The sequence below is a fragment of the Heliangelus exortis genome, chromosome 5, assembly GCF_036169615.1.
Source record: "Heliangelus exortis chromosome 5, bHelExo1.hap1, whole genome shotgun sequence".
NCBI lineage: Eukaryota > Metazoa > Chordata > Aves > Apodiformes > Trochilidae > Heliangelus > Heliangelus exortis.
In genome coordinates, this window is record NC_092426.1 from 32,654,034 (window position 1) to 32,680,599 (window position 26,566).

The following is a 26,566-nucleotide window of genomic DNA, read 5'->3' on the forward strand; positions in this document are numbered from 1 at the left end:
TATCCTTTTGAGCCTGAGAGGCTCAAAGCAAAATCCTAAATGCAAATCCTCTCCTTGCATTATTTTGTTCACAAATAATGTCTTGAGTATGACAGTACAGTTAGTGCAGCCCTTGCCCAGTTCCAGCCTCAGCTTTCCACAGTTTGTTTACTCTCTGCAATGATCACATCATTCATCCATGGTGATTCTGATTTCGCTTTAAGGATTCTTTTCAGAGGAATATACTCTGTTTTTCTACTCCAACTCAAAGGCAGAAACCTAACTTTTTGTACAGTAAGCTCAATGGACTGATATTTACTGCTCAGGTGGATTCACAGGCTGAACCTTTATTTTTCCTTACAGCTGCTGGTCACTAGTTTAAATATTAACTTAAAAGAGCTTTATTTATTTTTATACTTGAAAGTGTGTAAGTTTGAGGTTTTTCACTGAACACTGTATATATCATTGTCTATAATATACGCCATATGCAAGGTTATCATTAAAAACGTTTACTACTTTTTGTGCTTCCATGTGAAGCCCTTCCAGTTTGATGCTTCTAAGAGCAAATAAAAATGTTAAGCTTAACTAAAATCAGCTACTTTAGAGGTACACTGTTGCAGAGATACTGATCAGACAACAAAGGGAAAAGTTTTATTTCTGCTCATGTAGTTTAAAAAGTAGTCCAACTATTCACTTGAAAGTGATAATAACTGTAAAAATATCCAACCAAAATTGCTGGCAAATGCCAATGGAAAAAAGCTGGAATTTAAATGTAAAGATACTTTAAAAATGAAAGAAAATGGGTGAATGCCTTTTGTTGACTTTTTAGGCCTGAAAATTCACTGGTCACTTGATTGGTGGCTTTTGAAGCTTATCATTGTTTTGGTTTGGTTGCTATTGTTTCAGAGTATAAAAATTCTTTTAACATAGAAATGCAGGATTAAGCCATGTAATCAGCCTCCAGGAGGATAAGACTGTAAGAATGAAATAATTGTTGTAGGCTTTGTTAACAGTTACAAGTTTGACTCACAATCCGGTCAATGGAGGGATGCTTTTTGATTCCCACAGACCTTGGATCCAGGTAGGAACAAAACCAAGAAAAGCTAAAAGTTCAAAAAAGGCTCTGTCCCTTCCCAACCAGCAGGTATTCAGATATTGACAATAAGTAGATATTAAGAAAACAGTTGTGTTTCCCAACTCTAGCAGATGGGGTGAAGGTAAAAGGTGACTACAGCTATCCTGCTCTTGTATCATGAGATCTGTGTCTGTCTGCTGGAACAGAAAACACAATGTTGTAGCAGAAGGCCCTGAATGGGTGCCAGTGAACACTATATTGCATTTTCTGTCTCTGTATTAATGCAAAGTTCATGTTTCCTACTGGGAAAACTTCTTGCACCACTTCCAGGGCTTCTCATTTGCTGTGTGTCTTTCTTGAGATACACGTGGTGTTCACACATGCTGAGAACTCCAAATGTAGTTGAAATAAATGACATCTTAGGGGCTTTGAATTCTGCAATCCAGCTTTAATCATATCAAGTTAAATTCAGTCTTGATATCTCTAAGTCTCAGTTTCCCATTTTTTAAATCAAGTCCTCCCTCTGCTTCACAAAGGTTTTGTAAAATTAAACTGCTTCATGTGTACTAAGATGGTTTATGTTGTAGAACCAAACAGAGATATCCATGAAGAAGTAAACAGTTCCTCTTTTAGAACAGAGTTTGGGTAATGTTCAATAAGTAAAATATGAAACTAGTTTTAAACAGGGAGATAAAAATGAAATGGTCTTATCTTGTCTCGTGCAAAAGCCCTGCTGAAAATAATTATTAAATCACAATACCTGCATGCCAAAGGAAAGATGAGTTGCACACATAACATTGACCTGAACTTCCCTAAATGTTGGGTTTCACTTTAGCTTACCAGTTTTGGTTTGACTATATCAGATTGATTTTATTCTAAAATTCTGATTTTGTAGACCACACCATTCAAGAAAAAGAGTTTCCTTTTTTTAAAGTGGAAATTTTAATGTGGCAATTTTGTTGGTTTAATGCTGCATTAAAGAAATAGAAATATGAAAATAGTTGAAATGTCACTTAAGAGCAAAATATTTTCAACTGAAATGAAACTTTTAAAGACATCAGCATTATTAGTATATGTCAAGGGTTAGAAAGTAATTCATAGTGTGCTTGAGGACAAGAATTTCTATACATCACCTGGCTATTTTTAGACCATCTGACAGCATCTTAAGCAGCTGGTTAAACTGGATTGGACAAGGAATTTTAAAAGTCTTAGTGCTGATCAGATAGGATACAACTCAGATATCGAGCATATACTTGTAAGGCTAAGTGATTCATCAATTAAATTGCCAGGGTGTGAGATTGCATGAAAAGAGGTAAATAAATCCCATTTCTGTGGCAAACAATGAGGACAACAGGAACCTCTTTCTCTTGTATCTCTTTGGAAAGAAAATTTATCCTCTCTGCCTTTATTTACACTATCTGCTTCTTAAACTGGAAAATGTTTCTAGTACATTTGGAGATTGTTTAAGGTTTCATTCAAATAAGTGAAACATCTTGTTCACAGCTATAATAAAAATATCAGAACTTTTGATTTTCCCAAGTGCAGTGTTTCAAGAGATTTCTTGTGTCTTACAAATCCCACTTGGATTCTTTTAGCACAGGTTACAAATATCTGTTGGAGGTTGTGCACAAACTATTTCGCAGTGATTTTTTTTTTCTTGATTTAATAAGGGCTTTAGCTTATACAAGATGTGTGTCCTCTCCATATCTGGGTATTGTAATTAATACAGCTTCACTGAACAAAACCAGTATGATCTTGAATAAGCCCAGAAATGTGATGTTTTTTCCAATGTTTTTTACACAGCATATCTGTATGCTGTCTCATGCTCTTAAAACACAAAATCCAGCTCATGTTTTTTTCTCATACAGAAGTAAATGTTTCATTAATTTTTTTTTTCTCTTTGCCTCTTTTTATTCTCAACTATTAAGCCTATGCTGCCGGTCTGTAGTAGCAAATTTGCTTTCGAATTAGCCTTCTGACCAGCAATTTACTACTTTATCTCTTTTTTTCCAGTATTTATCATACTTCTTCCTGTTTTGCCATTCAGTGTGGTCTTCAGCTTGCAGTTTTATTTGATGTGTAAGATTTTGTATGAAGCCTCTTCTAGTAATAAGCAATGATTTTGCATTGCCAGGACAAAGTCAGTTTCCATTGAGAGGCAATGACTAATCAGCATCTTATTTGCATCTCAGAAAACTACCCTTTGTGTTTTCATTTAACTTTTTTCCAGATATTGGATAATATCCCTTTTTATTTATCTTTTTTGTTCCTGTAAAAGAAGTCAGCTCAGACCTCTTGTTTCTGGAGTGTATTCATCAATCCACTTCCACCATCCTATTCAACCAGTGCTTAGGAGAAACCATTATCTGGCCATAAAATTCCATGGATATGTTCACAGTTTTCTGAAATCAAATAGACCTGTATGTAAAATGTAGGTGAGTAGGAAAAATCACAGAAAAGAAGTATTATGGATGAAGATATAAAGGCATAATCAAGTTTATAAGATTACTTTTCTCCAGTGTCCAGTTTACTGAGCAGAACACCTAATCAGGGGTAAAAATCTGTTCCTCAGATGTTTTTAGCTTCAGGTGGTTTTTTGCTTATTTCTTCCCACTGACTACAAATGTTTGATTCCGTGTGTACAATGCTACTTTTTGCATATTTTCATGAGATCAATCTTCCCAACAGCAATGCTCCTCCATTTTAAAAATGTGTTTGAGTATTGTAAGCTGCTAACAAGTTCTTCGAGCTCATTTTCCCTTTCAGAGCTTTTCTCAGTATAAGAAAAAATTACTCTCTAGTTTTGAACTCACTTTAGTCCTAATTCGGATGGCCATACAGCACACTCTTAAGACCTCACATATTCAGCTCAGTGTAAAAGTGTTGTTTGAATAGCAGTGTATTCCTGAAATAGGAAATAGAAGCATTTAATCCTCAAATGCTATGTTAAACATTTTCCGAAGTGCTCAGTTCCTGATACAGTTTTCCTGTGGATTTTTTTTTAACAATCTCTTTTTTATAATCCGTATGAGTTAAATCAAAGCAATAATCTCTCTTACTCAGATTTCAAGCAGTTTTGTAAAGGAAACCAATCCATGTACTTCATTACGTTTTTCATTTTACTTCTATTTTACCCTAATATAAGTTTCTTAGCAGAACAAGCCAAAATCACTTTTTTACAGTCTTATTAGAACAATTTGAGACATTGTTATTTACAGTTTACTTTTATTTTATACATTTATTTGCAGATACTGATTTGTATGTGTTACATTCTTAAGGGGAAGAAACATATTCAGGCAAAAGACAGCTCAAACCACCAGAGTTATAATTCAGAATATGTGTGATTTGAAACCTACTTAAAGCAAGCAGGTATTTGAGAGCCCATTGGAATGGCATGTGCACAGAGTACGTCATGCAGCACTCAGATCATGGAATTACTAATAAATCCCATGTAGAAAAAAAAAATAGCAGCAGCAGCACACTATCCTCCATCACACAGAATAAATTACCTTCTTAATACTGCTGAAGTTTCAAGGAGAGGTTGTGTGAGTTATGCACTTTCTCACTGGCAGTGGCTTCAGTACGTGCAGGACCTCCTGAACAGGTCTGCCTGGTGTTAGGAGACAGAGGAACAGAGTTCTGGAGCTGTTAATGGTTGCTGTGCTTGGCATCTCCTGCTTCCTTCATTACAGCTTGGCAAACACGTTCCCTTTGCTGTACCTTAGTCCTCTGTGTCTGTCTGTTTGTTTGGGTTTCTGCTGGTGGTTCCACATTCTGCATGCTTTCTTAAAAGAGGAGCAATGTGCTTTCCCATAAGTGATAAAGGTTATGGGTTAGCCTCCTGCAGGCTCTGTGTTCCTGAGAAATGGGCTCTTTCTGTTGGTGATAACTCGTATTTTTGATGTCATTGTTCTGAATTGTTCCTCATGTTGTAAACTTGAGTGAGTTGAAATGTACTCCCATAAGAGTTAGCTTTTCATATTGGGCTGGAAACTCTTCATCTTTGTGTAGCAATTTGTTTTATTATAACCAATGGCTTTTAATTGTACCTCCCATAATGAAGAGCTGACTTAATACTCTGTGCTAATCTTGTTATGACTTTAAAAAGGTAAGTAATTTCTCTAACTGTTCCTAACAGTCATGGTAAAGTGTTAAAGGGTTTTTCAATTTTCCTTTTTTCATTATTTTTCACATTAATTTTTCACTTGTAGCATGATCTTTTCTTTGTGTCTTTTTCTATTTTTCATGTAAAAAATTTTGTGGACTGATTTTTATTTGCAGCAAAACATATCATGTAGATTTAAATAAATTCAATTTAGTACAGTCATTGATTTCATTTTTCAGACCAATCATGATTGATAGATAGAAATGGTCAGCAGAACTCTTTATTTTACCATGCCTATACTTTATTTTTGAGTGCTTTATTTCACATTCTATTTGATACTTCAGCATATGGTGAAAAAGCTTACTCTGCACTCCATCATGATAAAATTATATCTTAAAGAACATAAAATCCAACTTGCTTAAAAAACAAAGTAATGTGAATTGAATGCTTTGGGTTTTGTTCCATACTGGCTGAACTACACAGGGGAATGGTACTGGCTGGTAGCCCACTGTATCTTCTGCCAAGGTACATTGTGAGCCAAGAGGCTGTAAAATGGACAAATGATAAATCTATATTTTCCCTGTGAAAGGAGAGACATCCATAGGTTATTATTTCTGTATCTACCTGTGAAAAAGAATTGTAGTAAATAATACTACTAATTGGTCAGCAGTCAGACCCAGTCAGTCATGGTACTGTATGCAGTGGGATATGGATTCTTTATTTAGCAGTAGCTGTGAAAAGAACACGGATTTTTTATAAATGTCACAAATAACAAAGTAGTAAAACATACCAATAATGAATATGATAAAAGGCACTTAAAGCACATGATCCCATTTATACAAAGCTCTATTGCTGCTAAAACTGTATGTGTTAGAAAACTGGTGGGTTTTATTTAAATCATATTTTACTGCAGTTTTGTTTAAAAACAATATTTAGTATATCAATGTGCAATTCATACTAAACCAAAAAAAGTATTATGTAATAACTAACTTTGATGTCAGTTATGTTAAAACATGGTTTGTATTCTGCAGCTGTGAGCATAGGTTGGGAAACGATCAAGCCTTTTATTTTATTATCATGGATTCCTCTTCCACAGCTGCTTTTAAAAATTGTGGGAAGCAAATTATTTCTCATACTGCATATGTTGCCCATCAGGTGAGTGATAATATGGAAACTGTAGGCTGGGTATAAGAATCAATAAGTAAATTTAAAGTCCTCTGTGTGCACAGAATTAAAAAAATATGACCTGTAAGAGGCTGTGTGTGAAGCCAGCTGTCTTTTGTTACCATTGTCATTTGGACGCTGTAAGAGCAAAACTTTGTCAGCACGTTTTTTATATTGGAAGATTTGATCTGCAAATCTCAGCTGCTCTGTTCATTATAAATCTCTTGTTTTTGTCCATACACTAGCTCCACTATAGGTTGGAAGGGCTTAAAGATGAACTGAGGAGGAATAGAGGCTACAACTCGAGAGTAACTATTACTGCTCAAAGGAGCTGTTTTCCATTCGCAAACATTGCTTTGCGCTATGGGTTTGGGCTCCTTCTGTTCCTCCACTTTGTTGAAGACTCTTGACTTCCATTTTACTTCTTTAGCACTGTCTTTGTCTGCTAACATTTTTCCTCCTTCTCTAGTAGCTTTTATCTGTGTCCTTTGGATCACATATTTTACTTAGTTTGTTTTAGTAGATTGTTTCTAACGTTTGTGTTTTGTAGTTTCGTTTTTTTTTTTTCTTTTTTGCCTTTTTCTTTAGGGCTATGTTATCTCACTGAGTTTCATTCCACAGTTTGCTGAATCGCTCGGTTATTTTGCAGCAGACCCATTCCTCGTTTTCTCTTTTCATGTGGTTTTCAGTGAGAAATAAGAGAGCCTCTTCCATTTTAAACAGTAGTCTTACACACATAGGCCCGTGCCTCTTTTTGCACATACCATCTTCTGCCTTGCCATGTCCATCCTGCTTCACTCTCTCTCTCAATCTATGCTTCTCTCTCTTTTGTGCTTTCCTATCATTTATATCATCTTTTTGGTCCAGAATTGTCCTCTGGTAAATTATAGTAAAAGATTTACTTCTTCCATAGAGACTTGATATCTTGTCTTTGAATCTGGTGAAACAACTCTGGGCCAAATTTGGGCATCATTAATATTTTGTTTGCAGTTTTCTTGTATAGCATTTTTGGTGGGAAGGAGGGAGGGTTTGGGTTTTTTCTGTTGGTTTTTTTAAACAACAGTTTTTTTCAGAGAAGGACTCCATAATCCACTCTAAGTTGCAACATTACTTTCCATAAGTTATTCCATTATAATAAGTAGACTGTGTTGCGCTGTAGAATCCAGTTTTTTTGTGTGAATATACATTTGGGGCAAGCTGCTGTGGAACAGAAGAAAGAGGTTTAAAAGTTGAGGCACAGTTCGTTTCAGCCTTAAATAGTTGTGCCTTTGCAAGGACAGGTTTTTTGGGGCTAAGTGTGTACCATTCTTCATCAATTGTATTCACTTTCTAGGCACTTTTTCTCTAACTGCAGATTGAAACTGTCATTTGAAAGATTATCTGGATTCACCCCTTCACTTTTTCAGCAGAGACAAATGGGCTGCAGGGAAATTACAGCCTCAGCATCACCTGTGCTATTCCACTTCTTTTACCACGTGTACATGGTTTCACTTTATTAGTCCTCTCCCTGAAATGTAGCAGTACATTTGTCAATGAAGTGAAAAAGAGAAGAATTCTGTTCATAGTCTCTCAGAGGTTTGTCTTCCTGTGAAGCTTAATTTAGGTGGGTTTTTTGTCCACACATAAAGCTTTTAATTCAAGTGTTACCAGTTCAGTCAGCTGACATGCCAGAAGATAGACTGCTGTTCAAGTTAGTTCATCTGAAAACTTGCAACCTCACTGTTGGTGTGCTGTCTTCCCAAACCTGAGAAGAATTGAGAAGAGCTGATGCTTCAGTATAGGTGAACACTGTGTTGTGTTTGCAGGATTGATATTCTTAATAAAACAATTCTTATTTAAATGAACATGGTACAGAGATGGAATTCTGAATATCCAGTGTTACTGGAATATTAGACCAGTGCGAATCCTTCAGTTTCCATGGAGTCAGACTAATATGTCTGGAATAGCACAGTGGCAGCTAAGGATCTAGGAAGAGGATTTGTTGAGAAACTTGTTGTCATTGTCACACAGTTACTTCTTAAAGTAGAATTGCACTGTAAAATTCATACTGAACATAGCATTTCTTTTAACCAAACAGAAACAACTGAATAAATTTATCTGCCTCCAGCCAGGAGCTGTTTATACAAATGTGAGTTCCTTATACAATTGCGAAGAAGTCTTACTAAATATCTTAATCAACATGATCTGAATTATTTTAAACTCTTTCTATTATACCTGAAAATATCAATAGTAGAAATTTAAAGCAGGTCATGATAATATAATTATGTCTAATCAAAAAAGAGGACCTAGAATCAGAGCTACTGTAATTACAATTGTGTAAGAAAACGTGGATCTTCTGTTTAAAACTGGAGCTTTACACATAATTTTAACAACCGTGTTCTTTGGTTTTACTCTGTTAATGTCCTTCAGCCATTTTGTTTCTTATGGGGGAGGGGTGGAATCAAATTGCTTGTATCAGATTCTGACCATCAGCTACAAACCTCCTGGTTAATTACTTATCTCACGTAGAGCATGTAGGAATGTTGCTGAAAATACATATAGCCTCTGTCTTAGATCCCAGGAGCTTGCCCATTATATCTCTGTATTTTGCATTCTTGTTAACTTCTGTAACTCATAGGCTCTGTGCTCTCTCTGCAGGTCCAGTCTAGGTGCAGCAGCAAAGAGAACATCCTCAGAGCAAGTAAGTACTGAGACTGCACAGCTCTATTGAGAAACTAGAAGTGCTCAGAAGGCAGCAGATAATAGTCAGATGAGAAGCAAAGGGTATGTTTGGAACATAAGTAGGTTGGCAGAAGAAATTTAGTAACTTAAAGACAATGAACTTAAGTCCAAAGAGAAAATAGAAGTGTATTAATGTATAGTTTCCTTTTAATGTTTTCTATCCAGTTGTCCTTCTAGTGACATGGAGGTCTTTGCTGTTTGTAGTGATGTATTACTGTAAGTGATCATGTGTGTCCAAGTGTTGTGGGTAAAAAGAATTAACACTTAAAACCAATGAAAATGGAAATTCTCAAGTTGAATATATATGATATATTCATATATTTATGAATATAAATGGCCTTTCTTCTCATACCTGGAGATGAAATTGAATGTTATATAAAAACAAACCAAAAAATGCAAATGTTAGGAATTCAGATTTAACCAAATTACCCCTTCTTTAATTTGCACAGTTCTTTAGTTAAAAAATTGATTGACCATATGTGTGTATATATATATATGTATAACAAAACAGGAGTAGGAAGCTGAGTTTTTTGATGAGAAGGCTGTCAGGAATTTTCTACCTTATGCAACCAATTGACTTAGCTACTTCAAAGCTAGAGTATTATTTTCTCATGCAAAATGCTGCTTAATGACTTATTTTAGAGTCACCTGCTATTTGACATTAGCAAGAAATAGCTTAGGAAGGTCTGAAGAGTTGTTTAATGTCAGTTACTTGTAATTAAAAAACACCAGATTAATTTTAGAATTCAGAAAATTCATTATTTGTCTCTGGAACTGTTTAAATGTACGAAACCTTTAAAAGAGTTAGCTTTTGTTTGTAGGAAGAAATAGGGAGAGAGAAAGGTTAGTAGTTACACATGCACACTTCTCCTTTTCTTCATTAAGGTTATTTATGCTGGTGTTAAACCTTAAGGGACTCTGTTTTTGAGAATGTATTTCCTTGGCTTCTCTTGCAGAAGTAACAGGCATTACTTTTGGTGTTGAAACAAAGTTGTCAGAGATAAAGGGTTTTATCTAATTTAAAAAAAAAAAAAACCCTAAGTTGAAGAATGCATTTCTCAGTGGATTTTGACAGAACTTTTGACTTAAACAAGTGACGGGTATGAGACACAGAGTTATGAATATGAAAGTAGTGCTCTGGGCACCAACCAAAGCCTCTGAATTCAATCACATTTTAAGGGTTAAAGAAGTGAAATGTTAGTTTCTAAAGTAGCTAACAGTGAGGGTTAAGTAGCAGTAAAACATAAACACGAAAGAAGCTAATGGCTGTAGCATAAGGGTTGTTTGCTGCCACACAATTCCCCCAGCTTTCACTGCTGCGACATATTTTTTCAGAGCATCTTCCTTCATTTTTTCCAGCTTTTCCTCTTAAGAAAATAATTTATTTGTACAGCTTGCAAAAAGTTTTACATTATACTGTGTGGCATCAACTGGACCTGCAAGAATTTTGTTGCTTCTAAATTTATTTCTCTATACCAAGAAAGGTATGGCAAATTTGACCGTTTCTCACAAATTCTTTCATTTCCTTTTCTTAATTATTATGAAAATGCTAACAAAATACAGGCATAATAATGGCAAAAGCAAGCTTGCTGGGAACATTCCTGCTGTTAAATTCAGCAATGAAGTTTTTCCTCTGAGTACATTCTTACCTGACGATATTTTAATTTTGATAATTTCTCCCTAGCTTGCCTATGAGGAAGTCATGTTTAGGAGTGTGAAAAGTCATAATGTAGTTAAAATATGTCTCGGTGGCTGTATCTCTCTTCTTCAGTATGAAAACTGGTGTGTTAAAAAAGGAATTAGTTCAGGTCAGTTACTTGTGCTTGACAAATTTGCAGTGCCTGCCTTAATAGTCATGTTCTTTTCTAAATACATACAAAGAGATTCTTCAAGTAATTTCTTCAGAATCTTCCTTGGGACTGGAGTTAGGTCGGAATTTTTATTTGTCACTACTTTTTTCTACTCAAGATAATGTCAAAAAATAAAATCATGGACAGTTGCTCACACAGAGAGACCAGCATATGTCAGGGCTGAAAAAGTTTTGTGTATACAGGCTGATTAAATGACCTCCTCATATGAAGGAAAAACTTAGATTCCATTATTGTCTTACTATTTTTGTATTTTTTTTTATTTGAAGACTGAACTTAAAGCAATAGTCTGTTTTTTTCCAGAATTTGAAGACATGTGCCTACCATATGTAGGTAGATACTGCAAACCATGTCACTTTAAGTTAGTTTCTGTTGTTTGTTAGTGCTGTCTTATGATTGTATTTAGCTATATAATAATATGTTGTTTTAGCAGTGTCATTATGTATTACATAGAGAACATCACTTTGGCTCTAATAAATAGCTTCTTGTTCTAGGTGAATCCATTCAAGATATTTCGACAAATGCCATTTTCTTAGTCTTTTGAGTTTTATCTGTTACTCTTGTTTGTGTATTCCTGCAATAATTTCCTCTCTTCATTTGCTTATCTTCACTTTCAAAATCCTTCAGAGCTTGTTGTCCCCTTGTTTGCTCTGTCAGTATCAAGAAACCAATCATGCTGCTGGCTTAATTTTCAAACAGCTTTTGTTGTATTTTCTCCCAGCCTGTCCCTCATACTTAACCAAAGAAAGCTTCCATTAATCTGTCCTAGTACCTTCACATACTTTTCAATGTCACTTTGCTATGGTGAATGCAAAATCTTGACAACAGGTAGGATGCCCACTAACTGGAAACACTCTGCTGTCCTGACTGCCTAATGATTTCATTGTGCTTCTCTCTGTTCTGTTTTCAAACCTTTTGACTCCCATCATGTTCTTGGATTGCAAACTGAGTGGGACAGTGTCCCTTATTTTCTTTTATCCGTGTACTGCACGTGGTCTGTGGAGATGTGTTTGTGGAGAACGGAATGAGAAGTGACTCATCCTGGGTTGGTAGTTCCTAGAACTAAGGCTCAGCTCACCATCTTCAGTGTAAAACACTGCATCATCTTGAAGGGTTTCTGCTCGTCGAGACTTGTGTCTTTTTCATTATAAGGAAGGATATACACTTTTGTGAACTTTTTCAAATGTGGACTGCATTTGATGTTAAATTTCTCTTCTAATTCTAGTTGAATACCATGCCTTCCCAGTGTCTGATGTAAATGCTCAATAGTGATAACTAATTTAATTTACCCTGAAGTGATGGATTAATTTCAGTTAAGTGGTTTAAATGAGCATCACTATGAGCATCCACAAACTGTAGCATACATAAACCTGGTGCTCTCTTGTTGCAGGTCACAGTGCTGTTGACATTACCAAGGTAGCAAGAAGACACCGCATGTCTCCATTCCCATTGACATCTATGGACAAGGCCTTCATCACAGTTCTGGAGATGACCCCAGTGCTTGGAACAGAAATCATCAATTACAGAGGTATTTTAAGATGGATTATTTGTGAGAATTTCCATATTTTACAACCTTCTTAAGCACTTACTCTTTTATTAATGTTGTGACGTGTCCAAGACAGTACGCTCTCCAGGAGAAACTGATTTAAGGTATGTCAATAATAGGAGCATAGGTCTTCTTTCAAAGTCAGGAAATAGTTGAGTGAGCTCAGTACTGCTCTCTGAAAGAATATGTAATAGAACTTTAATTAAATATATAAATGCATATTCTTCTGGTCTTTGTTATGTATACCAGAGCTAAAACATAAACCATAATTTGTCTCAGTGGCTGATTTAGCACTGAACTTTTATAGATGCCAGGTTAGCTCCAAGGTGTGCTGTGGTCATTCACTCTATTCTCTTCCTGTGGGAAATTCCTATTCAAACCTGTTTCCAATTTGAGATTAATGACCAATCAAAGTGATTATTGATTCAAAGTGATTCTTTTTCGTGTATGCATCTTTAACAGTTCATCTCAATCTGTTTTTCCAGATCCTGCCTGGCCCTTCTTTTCAGAATTTGCCTCTTCTCATACTTTTCACCATAATTCCCTTTCCTATCACTACATTTGATTCTTCTCTCATACTTAATTGCATTTAATGGTTGATTCATTGAAAGTCTATAATCAGTCTATAATCAAGGGTTCCTGTTAAGGAGTTTGTCTTAAAAGGCACCACACAGCAAGCAAAATGTCAGACCTTGTGTCTGTGTCTATATTCATAAGTAAATGAGGGTAGGTGAAGGCATCTTTTGCCTCTAAAAAGAATTAGTAAGGCACCTCTCATGTTTATTCAGTTAAACTATCTTCCCTCATGAAGAAGTGTATTCATAATGCTTATTGCTTCTCCACTGCTTCTGCCATCACTTACACCAAGCCTGGGCATTTTTTGGGAGAGTTTTCTTGGCAGAGAATAAAATCATGACAGGAAGCATGCTGATGGTAATCCTAAAGTAGGAAGGAAAGAGAAAACCTCCTCCAAGGATTCCTCCAGATTTTCCAAAAGTCAGGTGCTGAGCAAAGAAACAGTAGAACCACGAGCCACAAGAGGCAAAGTGATTAGGTCATCAGTGGAGTCCAAATAGCAGAGAAATGGTTTCTGAATGGGATATTCTGTCTACTGGCTTGAAAGATCAAAGTTTTTGTGCTCTTCACCAAAATTTTGTACTGCCACAAACCTTTGAGATGTCTTCATACTAACATACTGATGTAGCAGACTATGTAGAATCCCACCTGGGTGTTTAGTAACTCCAAGTGAAGGTCAGCACTGTTATGTGTCTTGGTAACAATAAGCAGATCTCTGAGAAGATGCTGCATGTCCTGCATTCAGAACAGCACCAATACTGGATCTACAAGGAATATGCATATTGCACCCTGCATTTTCATAGGAAAAGGCATTAAGGAATAAATACCTGAACATAGCTGCTAGATCTTTTTGGACAGCTCTAAGTTAAATGTCTTTGCTAAAACAGCCCATTGTGGATCATATAATGAGCCACAGTGTTAAGATACATTTGGTCCAAATAGATGCTGTGTATACAACAGTGAATTCCTGAAATAAAGGATAAAATTCTGGCATGTACCTCCCTGAAAAATAAGCACAGCCTGTGTTTATTTTACCGTAAAAGGTACTGTTAAATGTACTGTAGCATCATTGTTCTTTTTTACATAAAAAATAGTTTTATTTTTTTAAACCTGTTGTGCAAGACAAGTGAAGAAATAAGCTCTTGAATTGGGGTTGTACTGATTGTAGGAAAAACACATATTAATAAGCTGTTTTTCCATTTTTGTGTCCTTTATTCTGTAAACATATCTTATTCTTGTGTCCTCTTTTTATTTTTCTGCATCTCTCTATCTCTTACATTTCTGTATGAAAACTTACATACTGTTTCACAGCGCTTCTATGTTGCTGCTGTTGTGTTTCTGGACAAAAATCATAGTTTTGCTAGAAGTTAATAAAATGTGGCTTAAAATATTTTTCTAGGTAGACCAAGAATAAGCATAATCCTCAAATCCTACATGTATGTTGAAAAGATAATAATAATGTTGCCATCTATTTATATGTATACACCAGTCTTTTTGCAAACCTATTTGTGTATCAAGAGTAGGTAGCAGACTTTTCATACATTTGATTTATAAACTTATTCATTAGAACTATAGTGAAATTGAACAAAATCACTATATATATAATATCCTGCAACATGCTTTGGGCAAGCTTTTGCCATGTAATTTATTTTGTTGATATATTTAAGTTGATATACATGTAATTTCAAGAGATGAAAAAATGTAGACCTGGAGGACTGAATCCTAACTAACTGTACTCAGAAAAGCATTGTTGTTCTCTGTTTGTTTTCTTTGTGGTTTTGTGTCTTTAGTTAATGCTGAGCTGCTGAGAATTATCTTTCAAGAGAACAATTTCTGTGTAAGGACAGTGAAATGCTTAAAGTTCTAGGATTGCAATTTATTTCATTAACAAACCTAATTGGTTTTGACCTGATTTATTTACATCACTAAACATATTAAGTAGTATTCATACTGAGAAATGAAGCTGCTGGATGATGCTCTGTACAAGTAGCCAGTATGGTTGTGACTATATTCTTGGTTAAGCTAAAGCATGCTGTGAGTCTCTCACTTCTTTTCTCTCATAACATAAGTGGGGGGATGAGTAAAGTTATCTTTTGCAATACAATTTTCACATCAGTAAGTGTACTGCTCAGTGCCAGTATCAATCATTTAGCCTCTTCCATATTAAAAAAAAAACAAAACAAAACAAAACTAACTTTACAGAAGTGCCATTAACAAAAGGCATCTGAAGTGTATTTCCCGCCTGCCATCACCAATATGTGGTATGAAGTCCCCACCTAGCCTATTATTCCAGCCAAATGCAGTTACCTGATCACTGCACTGTGGGTATATAAGGTTGAATTTTTCAGACAGCATAGTAATAGTAATTATTATTCAGAAACTAGGAAGAGGCAGAAGTTTAATTGATACTGAAGTTACGAAACAGAGGCAATCCACACTTCTGGGCTTAAGCCTCAGAATGGAACCATTTTTTGCTCTAGTCCAGATGCCTTGTAACTTCTATAGAGCTTCATCATTTTCTTCCACTGCTTATTCACTGCTTTTGAACTAACTCATTATGTTGATAACATTGCCTTTTCATATCACATTGAAATGCTACCAGTGCAGTATTACAAAATGAGAGCAAATTAATCGCCTCTAGTACAATACCTATCTCACTGCTTTATCCCATTACCAATACCTTGAGAAACCAAGATTCTTCACAAAACCAGACCAGCTGCACCAGCTAAGATTTAGAAAATGCTCAAAGATGAAAAGTGAGTTTAGTGTAATTCTCGATTTTCTGATTTCTAGAATCAGAAAGCAGTGAGCATCACAGGGGGCATTTTGATGACATTAAAATATTTCAGAACATCTTTTTTTAAATTACAGTTAATCAAAACAAGGTCAAATAGTATATTTCTAAAATAATTGCTCAGATAAAGGCGAGGACAGAGACACTTCATATTGTGCTTTAGTTTCTGACTTGCTTCATTTTAAATGCCTAGGGCTTCAGCAAATAATTCTTACATTTTTCTCACCATAATGAAATTCATTCCTGCTACTGGCTGGCCATTTATTCCCTTCAACTACTGCATGGCATTACGCCAGGAACACGCTGTTCAACTTTGCTCTAATTGGTGTGATTTTGCATACAGACAAAAAGTGAAACGAAGACACAACATGCCTACTAAAATTGGAAGCATCAGTTTTGTATGACATTTTGTGTGCCTGTGAACAAAGGGTGTTTCTACTAGGCCTTTCATAGCTGCCTTTTCTATGCTATAATTTAAATGTCTGTGTCTGTATTCTTTTTTTAGGGCATGTACAAGGTTTCCTGAGCTTTTGAATAACGTCTGTATTGTGTATCACAGACAGAGATATGCAGTGATGCACAGACATATTAATAGCCATCACAAAGGAGCTTTTCCAGTTGCTTTAACAGGTTTTGTTAGTGTTTTCATGGCAATACCGTTTTAAAACATGCAACATAAATATTCACCTCGGGCTGAAAATTGATACATATGAATATGAGCACAATGATGTTCCAGTTATTATAATTAATTACTAAGTCACTTTGTGTTAATAAGTAAAATATAATCTCCTTTATAATACCACTCCATTTCAAATCAAGTAGGTACACTTCTTAACAAAACCTATCCATTTAGTGTGCAATGTTAGGTCTTCTGACTTCCCAGCAAACCAGAACCCCATTGATTTCCCTAACCATAGAACAAGAAAGACACTTTATGATGTATGGCTCTTTTTTTGGCGTGTCTGAAAGATCATAATCTGTAAAGTAATATCCATGTAAATTGTCCAGGCTGAGAGAGTATTCATGCATCTTCTCATTCTTTTCTACTTTCAGCTGGATATTGCCTTCCTATGCCACAACTGTGGCCCCTGTTATGAGATGAGCTTCTCTTCTGCTTAGGCATATTGGAATCAAGCCAGTCTCAGTAGTTCTGACCTATGTACCCCTTCCCAGTCTATCTAATCACACATGTAATAAATCTTTCTCTCACCCACTGAATGAAGGGACAAGATACATATTTTCCACTCTATTCCACCTCATGCTAAAAAAGAGCTCTTGCTGTCTTCAAAAATCGAATCCATAGAGCACACTTGACTAAGGGTGAAGTAATTCATATCAGTCTCTAAAGGGAGGCAGAGCCAAATTACAACTCGTCAGTCACAGTTGCTAAGTGAAGGGAAGGAGTATATTTGAAACAGCTATTAAAATATTTAGAGCTATAACAGTGTAAATTTACATAAATAATCCTGACACTTACATGCTCTCACCCTCCATTAAGCAGAAATGCTCTCAGCAATTAGGCAAAGCTAATATATTGCAAAACTTCATCAATTTATGGAGACTTGTCCATTGTTATCATTTATGTTGCATCCTCTGGGCTCAATCCATCACCTCTCACCTTTTTCACACAGGACTCACTTTTGAAATGTTATTTTAAAAACAAGTATTAATAAAATAAATAAAATAAAATACAGAAAACTGTATTTTAAGAGATTTCTGGAGGAAAACTTATCCTGATTGAAACCATACTTGTTTTTCTGTGTTTGATCCTATATCAGAGCTATTATCTCTGGGTTGAATAGTTGGCATTCAGATCTTCTGTAACAATTTCACCATAACCAGGAACATCGACTTACTGAACAAATCTTTCATCAGTACTTTCAGACTCCAGTATTCTTCATTTATGTTGACCCAGAAATCAGAAGCCTGAGAGATCTGTTCATGTCACATACTCTTACATTTCATCCATCAGAGCACACTGCTGTTTGCTTTTTTTCTCTTTCACTACCTGCAGTGACATGGAGCGTGGTCTTTTTTCTCTTTTCTAGATGGAATGGGACGAGTCCTTGCTCAAGATGTATATGCAAAAGATAATCTACCACCATTTCCAGCATCAGTAAAAGACGGCTACGCTGTCAGAGGTAAACACTCACTCAGTGCATGTGCAGTATAGTGTCTGTAAAACCACACTGGAACATGTTAGTTCACCTATTTTGGATCCAGCAATGGTTATTTCACTTGAGATTTGATTCAGATCATTGTTGAAGTCATGGTTATGTAGAAAGCAGCTGTCTTGAAGGAAAACTGTAAAGCTGAATTAGGTCTTTTAGGTTGGTAGATACATCCTTGAGCAAATCAGCATTAATGTGTGTTCTTAGACATGCACCTGTATGGCTAGTGAGATTCTTGGAAACATAAAGAATTCAGGAGGGAAACGGAAATCTGTTTCTGAAAGACAGATTCTTCTGGTGTTGATTTAATCAGGAATTTCTCACATACTTCTTATTTTATTGAATTGTCACAGACCCAGCTTGCTATTTGTGAATTATTTTACAATTGCATTAGAGAATTTTCAAAAATACATGTGAGAAATGTACTTATATGGAGGCACCTGAAAAGAAAAACCCTGTTGTACTTTGAAAATACTGCAGTTGCTGTATATAAATAAAATGAGTAAGGTGACTTTACAGAAGAAGCAGTAAGTCATTTCCCAGGAGATCTGAATTTATCCCCTGCATTGCCATTAGGTGGTGCATGGTTCAGAAGCTGTTGTTCAGGATAGCCATCTTTCTTCTAGGGACACTAAAATATCTTTTTTGTTACTGACAGCTGAAACACTGAAAAGCAACTGTCCCAGGCTTCCCCAGGGATTTGATATAAAAATAATATTCCAGGTGTACAAGGTGACTCTGACTGCAGCTGTCAGTCATGTACATGTCTGAGAAACAAGCAGATCAAAATGACAAGTAATAGAGGTAAGGTAGTGCAGGTGTAGCCAGAGAAATACAGGTAATACAGTGTTGAGAATAGGTGAGAGGGTGAGCTGTGTGTAGAATGCTGACTGACAAGGGCTTTGGGATCAAGCAGGTGCTGTCTTGCAACCTGCTTGCTACAAGGAAAGGGAAAGGACAAGTCCAGTCTCAGGAGACACACCAAATGAGCAAAATGATCATGAAAGCTGTATTCAACAACTGTCAGAACCAACACACTAGAGCCTGATTTTAGAGGTGGATTCAGGCAGAGTAACAGTAAGGTACTCATGCATCCAGAGGAGGACAGGAAAGCTGGTAAAAGGTCTGGAAGGCTCCTGTGAGGAGCACCTGAGGACTCTGGGTTTGTCTGGCTTGAAGAAAAGGAGGATGAGGGGGGAGGCCTCATGGCTCTGTACAGCTTCCTGAGGAGGGGAAGTGGAGAGGGAGGTGCAGAGCTCTTTTCCCTGGTATCCAGTGTCAGGATGCATGGGAATGGTTCGAGGTTGTGCTGCGCCAGGTTTTGACTGGACATTAGGAAGCATTTCTTTACCAAGAGGGTGTTCATACCCTGGAAGAGGCTTCCTAGAGAGGTAGTTGATACCCCAAGCCTGTCAGTGTTTAAGAGGCATTTGGACAATGCCCTTAACAACATGCTTAACTTTTGGTTATCTCTGAATTGGTCAGGCAATTGGACAAGATGATTGTTGCAGGGCCCTTCCTATTCTGTTACATTCTATTCTCACTGTTCTTATAGACCTGTTATGTCTGGATATGAGAAACAAAGCTTGTAGGCAGGTATAACACTGACTACATTGAGGGATATTTTTTGGAAAAAAAAAAAAAAAGATTAGCAAGCTATGTCAGCTCTACTTCACCTATAAGCTTTGTCTCCATATATTCTTAATGAAAGAATAAAATCTAATTTAGTAGCATCTTACCAGGTTTTAAATAATTCAGCTCTTGAGGGAGTTTTCTCTCTTCATTTGCTGGATCATACCACTGAATATTTTTTTCCAGTGAAGGTCTGACAACTGTACTCAGTAGTATTATATATGCAGTATTCAAAGACAAGTAGTTGAGGAGTCCTTTTCCTCCTTCTTATTTTAGAGTTCATTCTAAATCTCATAGAATATCCTGTTTGATAGACTTTCAAAGTTAAGATAATCAATAGCCTTCAAGCATGACTAAGTACTATAGATCATCATCTGTAAAGTTGCAGCTGATGTGTAAGTACAAATGGGATAAATCATTATACAGACTGAATGGGCATCCTTCCTGAAAGCAGTTCTTCTCATTATGACAAGTTGTACTTTCAGAACTTTTGAAATAAAGCAGAAGTTATTAAGATAAAGCTTGCCACTGTGTTGACTTCACAGAATCACAGAATCATCCAGGTTGGAAAGGACCTCTGAGATCATCAAGTCCAGCCGTTAATCCACTGACACTGTGGTTACCAGACCATGGCACTGAGTGCCACATTCAGTCTCTTCTTAAAAACCTCCAGGGACAGAGAATCCACCACCTGGGCAGCCCATTCCACTCTCTGATCACCCCCTCTGTAAAGAATTTTCTCCTAATATCCAACCTAACCCTCCCCTGACAGAGCTTAAGTCCATGCCCTCTTAGCTTACTGGTAGATGCCTGGGAGAAGAGACCAAACCACTGCTGGCTCCAACCTCCTTTCAGGGAGTTGTAGAGAGTGATGAGGTCTCCCCTGAGCCTCCTCTTCTCCAGGCTTAACAGCCCCAGCTCCCTCAGCTGTTCATCTCTGGGGAATTAACTTTTAACAGTTACAGATTTAAAAGTAATAAAAAAATATTTAAATATGATTTTATGAACTCAGTTTGTCTGAACACTGTAGACAGTATGCTTGCTGTGCTTGCACAGGCAAAGTTGCTTGTGCTCTACACGTCTTCACACAACTGTAGAACCACTAATGCAACCTGCTGAAAGACAGGCAGAAGTTTAACCTTTGTTAGTAATGGCACCTTTGCTGTCCCTGAAAAAAATGCAAATTTGACTAAATTAGAAGTCTTGGAGACTTTCATATTGTTAAATCAATGATCTCTGAATTTCCAGAATGGCTTTAGTGAAAGGTATAAGTAACTAGTCCAGAGCCATGCCCTAATGTTACAAAAGGAGCAGAACCCACTCTTCTAATATAGGAGCCCAGGTTGTATTATCTTAGCACTGGTGGTCTTCAGAAAACACCAAACCTCTCTGCTCATCTAGATGCTCTGTAACTCTGTAACACTTCTAATAACCTTTGCCATGCTGACAGTGAAGAACCAAATCTCAGGTCATTCTTTGGTTCAACTGTTCTTGAGTTCTAATGCCATTATTTGTTTCAGTTTAGTCTTTACCATTTGTGTTGTCCATCCTAACAGCTGCTGATGGCCCAGGAGACCGATTCATCATAGGGGAATCCCAGGCTGGTGAGCAGGTGAGCATAACTTCATATCTTTTTTTTTCTTTTTTTTTTTTTTTAATTTTTTTGGGTTTTTTGTTTTGGTTTGGTTTTTTGTTTTGTTTTTTTGTTTTGTTTAAAAAAAAAATCAACATATTTTTCTTTCGTAAGATATTGGTTTGTGTTTTTACAAGGCTTGCTAGTGTTTCAATACTCAATATTCTTGGAGGAGGTGGCATTGTGCAGCACAGCTATACCGTGGCTTCCTGCTATGTGCCTTGGGACATGATTTCAAAAAGTGATGTTGTACAATTACATAAGGAGCTAACAAGGATATCTCAAAATACTTCAGAGCATTGTGCTGACATGTCCTAAAGGAGTGCATGCAGTAATGTTCTGCCCTAGTAAAATGTTAGAGGACATAAGTTTTCTTGTGGCATTACAGTTCATAAACAGGAAAAAGCAAGATCTAACCTCTTCATGCTGACAGATTTTAAAAGGATTTTATACTGATACCTGCAAAACAAAGTGTAAGAATTTTGTACAAAGCCTTTAAAGGTAGGTAGTGCTCAGAGCAGTCTTGAAGAAGCCTGAAGCAGCCTAGCTTGTGGTATTGATCCTTTTCTGTTTGTTAAATCCAATCAGAGTTTCTGTACCTTAGCAGCTCCGTGTTTAAGAGGAGGCTGGGGCAGCACCCATGACCTGGTGACCTGCCATACTGTATAATTATTTATGAATGGACAATATTTGAGATTTGCTCTCAAACTCAGCAGGACTTTTAATAAAATTCGAGTACTGATACAGGGGTCACAGGGAAAAAAATTAGTTGTTCAGCCATGTTTTTTATTCTGTCAGTTTAATTGTACTTGCTGCCTTCTTTTCAGGAGAGCATAGGTTAATCCAAAATGTGTCTCCAGCCATTTCAAGTCTCAGTTTATAATTCTGCATATTGTATGTGAAATGATGCAGAAATTGAATGGGTAACTGGCAAAAGAAAGGGCTGATGGGTTTTAATGAGGATTGTACAAGGTGGTCATTTTGACTGCTAAACAAAAAAAGAAAAAATAGATGTAACTCAAAGATTGTTTCAGGTTTTAAAACTATTACTAGTTTCAGGATTGTTTCATTTTTTTTTAAAGGGAGTTGAACTGCCTCTAAATGTATATCTGACATTTATTTTAGCTAATCATGATAGATACAGAGAACTGTGAAAATAATTTTTGCTGTAGCTCCCATCCATCATCATAAGTTATACTTTGGTGTAATAGACATCTTCTCAATACGGATATTCAAATGAAGTGAGATTAATTAATCTGTTATGCAGAATCTGTAAGATTACTTTAGCTACTAACAAAAGTAACTTAACGAATTTCACCTGTCTTGGATTTTAAACTTTCTGTCTGCATTTTCAAGCATTAGTCCAGAATCCAAAAGACTGACAAATATTTCTGCACGCCTTTTTATGATCACTATAAAGTAGCAAGAACTAATAGAGCAACATGCTGAATTTATCACTCCTGTCACTATTCACCTGTCATCAATATGATCATTTTGCTAGTTAAAAAATGTCACAGCACAGTGGTGCTTAAAAACAGTACTGCTGAAGCTGTATCTAATGGGCAGGCTGCCTGCAGGTCTAAGGGGTTTCAGTGTCCTCATCAGTTCAGCAGGTCTGTACAAGGGATGAAAGGGCAAACGGGAGCTTGCTTCCCTCCTACAATATTCAAGAGCTCACAGATGTCTCTCTGCAAGGACAGTTCTCCCAGATTAATGGGAATGGGAAACCTCTCTGGTAAGGAAAAAAAATTGGGAGGGAGGAGGCACAGAGAGAGAGGGTAATTCTGGAAATACCAATGGCAAGTTAGAAAAATGAGGCTGTTGACCTCTGAATAATTGGTCAAAGTTTTATTTTTGGACCAACACATCTTCAGGTTCATCTCCTTCCCAATATATTATTTATAGTCTTGGAAGGCTTCTCCATCTCATTTCACCCTTCAGTCACTCTTAGCAGCAAGATTCTGCTTTTCATGTTACAGACCAATTAACAGAATGATTCACAGCAGGGACTTCAAAATAGGTTTAGATTTGGCTCCTCGTGTAGGGAAAAAGGTTATGTAAATGCTACACAGAGACAAAGAAAATGTGACTGAGAGTTGCAGAAAGACCACGTAGCCAAGTTGGACATTTCTGTATCAATTTGTAAATTGTGTATTGTTTTCTGATTTCCATTTTCAGGTGGCCGTGTTTATGATAGCAACAATTTTTTAATTTGTTTTGAGGAAAAATTTCAGACATTATTCTCTTTTGGGAAGGTTTTGAGATGAGTGGTTATGAACCATCCATGTAGCCTCTGTGTGACAACTCAGCCACGGGGAGCAATTATTTCCTCACTTAGACTTGCATAACTGGAGCCTAGCATTTCCTGGAAGACTTTCTAGAGACATTTGTAAGAGGCACTGTGACTAACCAGCTATGATGTAGGATGGAAAACAGACATTTTTCACCTTTCCATTAACTTGGGCCTTCTTACAGGAAGAGGTATGGGTCATTTTAAATCTCACAGGAGAGGTATAATCGTGTGCAAGAGAAACTGCCTGAGATGGGGACTGTGCTCAGTAGATTATTTCTGGGTTTTATTAGTGACTAACATTACATAAATTGGCAGTGATGAAGGCAAAGGACAGAACTCAGTACTGCCCTATTCCAAGTAAGTGTGAGCTCTCAAAAAGATCTCTTGAAAAGAGATTCTGTGGACTTTCATATTAATATGCTTTCTGAGAAGGAATAATTTCTTTATCTTCATAGTCTCTAACACAGAAGAACACAGCCCCGGAGATTCACACACTAATGTGATGGTTGACTTTTGTTCATAAAGTTAGTCTGAACAGATTCTCAAAGGACAAAAAGAAATTAAATATATGAGCAACCAATTTTAAAAGCAATTGTTATTGTATCATGAATTCATTTAAATGTTTCACATCATCACACCTCAAAAAATTAACTCATCTAGTAATAAATTCCAAAAGCACGGATAGTTGCAGTGCATTTTATCACCATAGGTACTGATTTCTGGCAGATTCCCTTAAGATTTCAAATGAGAGAACTGTTTTATGTAGTGCATTTTTCCCCTAAAAATTGTCACTAAAGACATCAATACTTTAGTAAGTTCAAAACTATATTGCCTATTTGCAATGTGCCTGTGGACTATATCTACAACAGTGTGCAACAGAGCTCCCATAATACAAGGCATAAGCTTTTGCAGTATTTGTTCTCATAAATAACAAAATAACACACTAGTTGAGATTATTTTCATTTTTTAAACATCTTCAGTATAAATGGCAGCATATCAGCTATTCATCTACAGCTCCTTGCATAGTCAGTTGGGAGACATAAAAATAGTATTTTTTAAATTATATTTTTATCATCTGGTTTAGATACCTACTTTAAGATGACATAAATCTTGCCCTAAAAACATAGTGATAACATGAATGACATACAGCATGATCTTTTCTTGTTTTTTTTTAGTTTAGTTTAGTTTAGCATTTTATTTATGCTCTTCTCAAAGAATGCTAGGTTTCCATAGCACTCTTAGGAAAGGGTCAGTATTCAGTGAACCCCAGGCTCAGTTTTTTTCTTGGGATACGTAGGTCACTTTTGATACTGTGGTACAGACCATTTCCAGCCTCTCCCTAGGCCTTCTGTCCTGGTGAGCAACCTTTGAAATATGCATATTTTACAGAATCACAGAATGTCTTTGGTTGGAAGAGAGCTTCAAGATCATCCAGTCCATTTCAAAATAATACATTTCAGAGGCTATGTCAGTGCTGAAATGGAGTAGAACATGCAAGGCAAACACAGCTTTGCACAGCTGAAACATTGGTTTAGAATTTGCAGATGTCTAACAGCCTTCAGTCGAAAGTCATGGAGTAAATGTCTGCTGGGTGGGAGCAGGTAACCACGTTTGGGCAGGAGTGCTTGCAGGTCTGGAAGCTGCTATCAAATATGTGAGAAGTCCCCAGCATGTCCCAGTGCTGCATGTGGAACATAGAGATGATCTGCACATGAATTATATAGGTGACATGTACAGGATATGTTGGTCTGATCACTGCTGTGTAGATCTCTACGTAGCACATGCTCACTAATTACAGTAAAGCCCAGATAAATTGAGCTCACTAGAGTGCTGTGGGGAGCAAGCTCTCCTGTTCCAACAACAAAGTCTCAATCATCATACCAGCTCCTTGTGCGTTTTTTCAGAAAGGTGGTTTTTTTCTTTAAGTTAGTTATTTCTTATGTGATTATAGTCATATTACAGTTTTACTCTGGATTTTGAAAACTGTGGTTTACAACAGGCTACCTGGTGAGAAATTTTATTAGAACCACATCGTTTGTTTAATTATGTTGTTCTGATATTTTCCTATTCTTTGCATAGCTTCTGTTGAAACTTATTTATGTGCTGTGACTTTACCTAACTGTAGGATATATTCAATTTCAGGCTTTTCTAAACTGACCCTCAGAACAATAGTGTTGAGCTATCTCTCAGTATGACGCAGTTGAGTTGTCTCTCAGTATGAGGAAATCTGTTTAAAAATGAGGCAGATGGTTACATGACATACAAGCTGTTGGTTTTCCATGTGTAGTGTGCTAGTAAAACAAAATAGGAGAAAAAGAAATTAAAAATAGAAACAAAAGGAAAGAAATTTCAATAATCTTTTTGATTATTTCCATGAAACCCAAGCAGTTTGAAATTTTTCTTTTCTAAAGTAAATTAATTTTTGTTTGTTTATTTTTCAGCCAACTCAGACTGTGATGCCTGGTCAGGTAATGCGTGTTACAACTGGTGCTCCAATTCCATGTGGTGCTGATGCAGTGGTGCAAGTGGAAGATACAGAGCTCATCAGGGAATCAGATGATGTGAGTCACAAGTTCAAGCTCAGTTTTCTTTGGTGTGGAGCAGAAAATAGCTCATGATACAATCCTGTAAATATGAAAGATAATCCTGCAGAAAAACTCTTTGGTTAATCTCAGAAGTTTGAGGATTTTCACATCAGTTTCTCCTGGCAATTTTACTCCCTTTTGCAGGCTGTGATAACAGCACCACGGATCTACTTGTCCTGACATTGATTTTTCATCACAGTTGTTGAATGCTGACACCAAAGTATTTAGGAGCATGATTTCAGTGCAAGGTATATTGACTCCTGGGGATCCATAGCTACAGTCCAATTTGAGTGCCTAGTGTATTCACATTTTAAAATACAGGTGTAGTGGCAATCAGAAATTACATATTTCCTTCTTTTCTACTGAGCTGACACTTAACAGTAGCACAGTCTTTATATTTCTGGATCATCATTTTGGGCAGCAT

The 26,566-nt window shown here is 36.5% G+C and overlaps 1 protein-coding gene across 22 annotated transcripts in view; it reads left to right on the forward strand.

The window, feature by feature from the left end:
* The window catches only part of GPHN (gephyrin), a 272,370-nt gene that overhangs the window by 215,062 nt on the left and 30,742 nt on the right, over positions 1-26,566 (forward strand). For 12 of the 22 annotated variants that reach the window (XR_011725992.1, XM_071744385.1, XM_071744381.1 and 9 more), the window contains 5 exons: positions 8,961-9,003; positions 12,303-12,440; positions 17,877-17,969; positions 21,188-21,243; positions 25,999-26,118. Coding sequence is in view for 21 of the 22 variants with exons in the window: in XM_071744385.1 (XP_071600486.1) it covers positions 8,961-9,003; positions 12,303-12,440; positions 17,877-17,969; positions 21,188-21,243; positions 25,999-26,118 (450 nt within the window). In the remaining variant the exon portion in view is untranslated. Of the gene's footprint in view, positions 1-8,400; positions 8,452-8,960; positions 9,004-12,302; positions 12,441-17,876; positions 17,970-21,187; positions 21,244-25,998; positions 26,119-26,566 lie in introns of all 22 variants that reach the window. The other 10 variants (XM_071744382.1, XM_071744363.1, XM_071744367.1 and 7 more) reach the window with 1 other exon arrangement.